At 53.2% G+C, this 6,000-nt stretch overlaps 1 protein-coding gene across 5 annotated transcripts in view; it reads right to left on the bottom strand.

The window, feature by feature from the left end:
- Positions 1-3,076: 3,076 nt before the first annotated feature.
- NT5C2 (5'-nucleotidase, cytosolic II) overlaps positions 3,077-6,000 on the bottom strand; it is a 66,537-nt gene continuing 63,613 nt past the window's right edge. For all 5 annotated transcript variants that reach the window (XM_064144461.1, XM_064144460.1, XM_064144462.1 and 2 more), the window contains 3 exons: positions 5,754-5,814; positions 5,061-5,237; positions 3,077-4,825 (listed from right to left, as the gene is read on the bottom strand). In XM_064144461.1, the coding sequence (XP_064000531.1) occupies positions 4,574-4,825; positions 5,061-5,237; positions 5,754-5,814 (490 nt within the window). In that variant the 3' untranslated portion in view covers positions 3,077-4,573. The remainder of the gene's footprint in view (positions 4,826-5,060; positions 5,238-5,753; positions 5,815-6,000) is intronic.

The following is a 6,000-nucleotide window of genomic DNA, read 5'->3' as shown; positions in this document are numbered from 1 at the left end:
TGTGCTCTCTACATATCATGTTTGTTTGTCCAGAAGTGCAGATGCCATCCCTCTGTCTACCTGTGGCACACAGGTGGTGTGTGACTGGGAGTCACCAGTGAGGCTGGTGCCAACAGCAGCTCTGTTGGGTAGGCATCACTGGTGGTGTGAGTTGCCTGTCCACCTGTATTCGGTGTTGATGTCTGCTGCCGGAACACCAGGAGACCAGAGCTGTGGAGAGCCAGCAGTGGCTCAGAAAGAGATGTCTTTCTGACCAGGAGAGTGAGCTTGTGCCTAGTCTCCTTTCCAGCTCCACACTGGCAGAGGAATGGCCAACCCTTTCCTGTGTGCCAGATATGACTGGGCTGGCTTTGTTTCTCAGCACTTGAGCTGCTGGACCCTGGAGCTGGACAGTGTCTGCTCAAGCTTTGTTTGGGGTTTTGTTCGCACCTAGTGCAGCTTCTGTCCCTGCTCCTCTGCTGCAGAAAGATCTCATCCACCTGCATCTCTACTCCCCAACATTGTATCAGGGCACTGAGGAAAGGGGCAAGTCCTGTGAGGACTTCTCCTTCTCTGCTTGTGCTTGTCCTGCCGTGGTGGAGGATGGTGTGATGCAGCAAGCAGGACGTAAGTAAAATTAAGACGAGAGCAGACTTTGGGGCTGGTTCTGGTAGTGAGCGGTGGCAAGGATGAGCAGGGCAAGCAAGCTCAGAGCTCCTGGATGGCTGGGTGCAAGATGTGTCCCTGCAGGGAGATGGAATGGATGTTGTCTGCCTGAGTGCAGGCCACACTGTGGAAGCACTGTCTGAAGTGGCTGCGCCCAGGATTCTGTATGCCCCAGGCTCCAGCAGCACCCAGACTATGTGGCTGGGCCCTGCACTCCTAACCCAGCAGTAAAAGCTGGTTCTTACATGCCATGTGAATCATACTCAAAGTCACCTTTTGTACCTACAGGTGGTTAAGTCCTGGTCATTTGCCCTACCTTGCTGCTGCTGTGCCAGTGCCTGGTCAGCCCTGTGCCCATGCTGTACCCTTTGCAGCCCAGCATGGCCCAGGGCCATTCTGCTGGAGCTGAGCACCCTTTTTTGCAGGGCCAGAGTGAGCTGGTGGCACTGCACCTACAAGATTACCTTGTCAGTGTGCATTGCAGGTGGGCAGGGCTTCTGGTGCCCATGTTGCAGTAACTGCTGCTTAGGGACTTGCACAGGATTTTGCATTCTCCATTATGGTTAGGTATACCCTGGCACTGGGTTTGTGCTTCAGCTGCTTGCTCACCACTGCGAGTGGACATGGCACAAAGGATGATTATCTCTAGCTGGCATTCTGTAGTTATCTACTAGCTGGGATTAGCTCTACTTTGACCTGTGGAGAAGTACTTTCTGGCAGACATTTCTTTCAACACACAATGTCTGCAGGCTTGTGATGAGGGCAGAGTGAGTCTCAGGTTCCAGTTCTGGTAGAAGTTGGTCAGTGCAGCCACTGTGAACTCCCCTCAGTCTCTGTGTGGCATTGAGGGTGGGCGTGTGGTGTTGGAGAAGGCAGGAGCCATCATAACTCCATTCAGCGAGTTCAGGCACAGGGGCAAAGCCTGTCTGTAGTGCTTGTCTTGCTCCCACCAGGCTTCTGCCACAGGAGAGGTCCCGTAGTGTGCCTATCCTTTGGGGAGGGGAAGATCAGACTGCCAGGAGAGCAGCAGGAGCCCTGCAGGAGCTGTGACTCGTGCTGGCTTTCCCTGGGTGCTCTGCAGAGTTGATTGGAGACACAGGTGCTTGCCAGGCCACCTAGAAACAGCAACTTGGTGCAGGCCAGAGGTACAAAGAACTGCCTGCCAGAAGAATGGGCTAGGAAATAGATGTCTGTGACTGCGCCCCTGCTGCCAGCCTGGGGAAGAGGATTCACTCTAGCTCTTGCTCAGTAATTTCTTACTGCAGCACCAGCCAGTGCAGGATGGGCAGAGTGGCATAAGGCTAGGCAGTGAGTATTGCCTCTGTGTGTGTGTGAGGCTCTGCCCACCACTTTCCCACCATCGAGTGAGGGTCAAATACTTTCCATTGCTCCAGCCTTGAAGAGTCTTCTCCCCATTGCAGTCAGAAATAGCCCTGGGCTGGGAGTGAGCTATTTGTGGTAACTGGTTGGGAAGAAGGAATGCTCAGAGCTCCCCAGATCTCCCTTCCCGCAGCCACATGCCCTCCCCAGCTGCTGAGCTAAGGCTTAAAAAATTCAAGTAGCTATACTTGGAGAAATGAGGTTTAAACATAGCAAAGCCCAACATGGCCTTCAGTGAAAGAGCTCAAGAACAGTTCCCTCAAATCCCTCCTGCAGTCAGCCTTGCTGTAGATACACAATGGCTGCTTTTCACACCCCAAAATCAAGGCGTTAAGGGCCCAAACACTGAGTTTGGGGCTTTTAGCAATTCAGGTGTCGGCTGTTGATCATTGGCCACCACCTGCAGCCACCTAATACTGATTTTCTGTTTCGTGCTTTGGGTCCTGGGTACTGAATATCTTTCTGTGGTGGGGGCTGCATCTGGTTTACAGGGGAGGGCTGAGCACAGCAATGTGCTGTCCCCATTGGGCTGGGCACAGAGTGCATGCAGCCTTTAGCTAGGTGAGCTGGTGTCATCACTGTGCCCAGGTACTTTAACCAGGTTTGCAGCTCCCGCTGAGCATGGTGCTGCCACTGCCACCACGTGCCATGAAGAGTGGGGGAAGAGGCTGTGGTAATACCTGTGGGAAACAACCCTTGAAAGGCAAAATGTTGAAGGTAGTAGCAGGATTGTGGCATCAGCCTTCTTGCTGTGGAAAACCTCCTCCTCGGTCTCTTTGAGTCTAGGCCAAAATCTTTCTCTGTTCCCTCCCTGCCTCCCAGCTTCCCTGGGGATAACAAAAGCCTTGTGCCCCACTCCCCCATCTTCGTTTACTGCCCATCTCCTCCCCAAGAACCAGACAAGCTTGGCAATGCTTCACACAACCCCTTCCCAGAGATGCCTTCCCTCTTCTTCAGCCACCTGTCCTGCTGGGACACCACCAAGACCACTCCCGACTTTCCTCCACACAGCCCTCATCATCTCAGCGACATGCCACAAAGCACAAAGGCATTTCTTAGAAACATCATCATTTATTGACTTGAACAGCTGCCACTACAGCAGCAGTGGTTCCTGCTCAGATGTTGGTGGTGTGGTTTTGTTTTTATTTTCTCCTAAGGTACTTTAAAAATGGAAAAAAAAAGAAGATTAAACGAGTTTCTGGTACTGAAACAACAGGTGAATTCGTTACAAGAGGGCCCTTGTTGCAATCCCTTTCACAGCGAATGGCACAGGCTGGAGAAAGGGAGGCTGCACCCATGACAGGGAGGAAAACCACAGGGCACTGCTGCCCAGCTGTGTGTCAGTCCCGTGCCTTCCCCAGCCTGGCTTTCAGGCACATGGACTGCTTGCCCATCCCTGTGGAGCACCCCTGGCTCCTGCAGGGCAGCCTACGGTGTCACCTTCCTTGGCTGGGGAAGCAGCCTTGCCCCTCACAACTTGCAGTAAGACTCTGCTGCTCCGTGCCAGGCCAAAGCCAAGGGCAGCTGCCAGCCGCACTGGAATCCACTGGCTCCCACCCCAGGGCTGTCTCTGTGGCATATGCTGTTTCCTAGTTTAGGGCAGACACGAGTGGCCCGCAGCAGCCTGCACTAACAGGCCCTTTCACTCCAAATGGTGGCTGGGATACTTCAACTTCTTAAAGCTGAGCGGACAGAAAGGTCAGCAACAGGCAGCAGGAAAACAAACCAGCTTAACGTAATGCGAAAGCAGTAGCTTCAAGCTCCTGGGTTAATATTTACTGCTGAAACTACAGAAGTTGGGAACACAGTGTGCAGCTCAGCTGTCTGAGAACTGCGCTGGAAATCATGCATCACATGCTGATGATGAAAGAGCTCTGAAACACTGCGAGAAGAAACAAGAGTCTACAAGCCAAAACGTATACAGCTGCAGCTATGCAAGAGCTGCAATCCCACCACCACCTGTGATGGCTGGAGGAGTCAAACCACTCACGCAGAGAAGCTCACGCCAAGCAGAGGGTAACTGAGTGCTGGCAGTCACAGCAAAACCCTGGCTAACAGGGGGAGGGGAAGAGCTTGTAACCCAGAGGGTTCAGGGCAGCAACCCAAAGGGCAGGCTATGGATCATTTAGTCTCCTGACGTAGGCTTAGCACATCCCTTCCTCCTCCACAGAGAATGTGACAAATGGCAAAAACCGTTCACGGGACTCCATTCAAAGGAAACTCAAATGACTCACAACATGGGAAAGGCAGAAACGTGCAGCACCCCTAAACGTAACGGGAGCAGCGTGACAGCAGAGGCGGGCAGCCCGGTCTGAATGCACCACCCAGGCACAATCCATCAGCTCTTCCAACCGTCTGCAAAACTGAAAACAAGGGACCCCTCCTAATTAGTGTTAATTTGTTAAAAGTTTCCAGACACTTCCAGAATGTGCCTTTGCAAGAATCACACCCCCCCAATCCATCACCCCAAGGGCCCTAAGAAAGGAATCCGCTCCTGATCACTGCTAGAGTCATGGTTTGTCTTCAGAAACACTCTTCTTTTTCCTTCTTATTCCTCTTCCTCCTCTTCTTCTTCCTCTTCCTCTTCCTCATCATCATCTTCGTCGTGGCAATGTGTGATTTCCTGAGGTGCCTGGGGGAAGAGGTTGGGCGGTTTGATCTCACTGATGGAGCGGGTCAGTTGATGCCGCTTGTAGTCAGAATCTTTAAAATCCACTGAGGTGCGATTGCGTGTGGCCATCGGAGACTCCTTCTCGTTGATGTCAACGTGTGTGTGCTCTACTGTGGACTCGTGTGGCATCTGAACATGTAAGAGAGAGAGAAGATGGCAAGGGGTGCTGCAGCCCCAGGGTATCTCCCCAAGATAGATGGGGAACAAACCACAGAATGTGTAACCCTTTGGCCCGCGGTGCAGCAAATACCACCCGACCCTCCAAGGTAGCACTGCTGGTGCCTGTAGCTCACGGAAGTGCTAACAAGTACAACAGTGGGCACCTTTGGGACTCCTGCCCACTTTACCAGGGTATGCAACTCACCAGGACATGGGCGGCTCTGAAGAGGTAGCTGAAGGGGTAGTAGAGGAGATTGATGAAGGAGGCTGCATAGAGATCGGCATAGCGCATCACCTGGCTGGCAAAGAGGGTCTGGCGAGAGCCGCTGCGGAAGAGGCTCCCCATCATCCCATAGCACATGTCCATGTCGTGGGTCACTTTCTACAAACAAAAGGGCAGGTTAGATCCTGTGCCAGGCAGGTAGCAGTGTGGAGCCACACCACCACTGAAGCAGGGTACATGAGATCTTCAAGGATCTACAGCAAGGCTTTCTGTGCTTGCACCTCATGGCATCAGAGCACAGCCACGTCCCAGCTAACCTAGGGGAAGGCAGCAGTGGGCTCAGGGCCATCACCTGCTCCAGGATAGCACCCCAGGAATGGCTGAAGCAGAAACTACAGCCCCTCCAGGTTCGCATGCGCTTCTGCAGCAGTGAGCACTGCCAACCAGCGCTGCTGTGTCCATGAGGAAGGAGACTCTATTCCGGACCAGGCTGCCTTGCAGGAGTGCCAGTGACACCAGTGAGCTGAGAAGCTCTTCTGCTTGAATCCACAAAGACAGAACAGCTTTGTCGAGCCTGCCCTGCCTGTGCAAAGCATTTCAGGGCTGAGCAGTGGGGTGGGGTTGACAAGCCCTTTAGGATCCAAAAGGGCAAAAAGAGATTGTTATGATTGGTACCTTAATGCGTCTCTGGATGGAGCTGATGTCAGGGCGTTCATTGCTGCTGCTGTCCAGATGCCTAGGTACAGACGAGAAGGTAAATACATGATGTGAAAAGCCTGTCAGAATCAGGTGCTGTGGGATGGGGGCTCAGGGGAGGGAGGCTGGTCTGGAGGGGAAGGGTGGTCACAGGATCACAGAATGTCAGGGGCTGGAAGGGACCTCGAAAGCTCATTCAGTCCAGCCCCCCTGCCAGAGCAGGATC

Source organism: Pogoniulus pusillus, chromosome 6 (assembly GCF_015220805.1).
Source record: "Pogoniulus pusillus isolate bPogPus1 chromosome 6, bPogPus1.pri, whole genome shotgun sequence".
In the NCBI taxonomy this organism is placed as follows: domain Eukaryota; kingdom Metazoa; phylum Chordata; class Aves; order Piciformes; family Lybiidae; genus Pogoniulus; species Pogoniulus pusillus.
The sequence above is the reverse complement of the archived record's forward strand: the minus strand, read 5'-3'. Positions and strand labels throughout refer to the sequence as shown.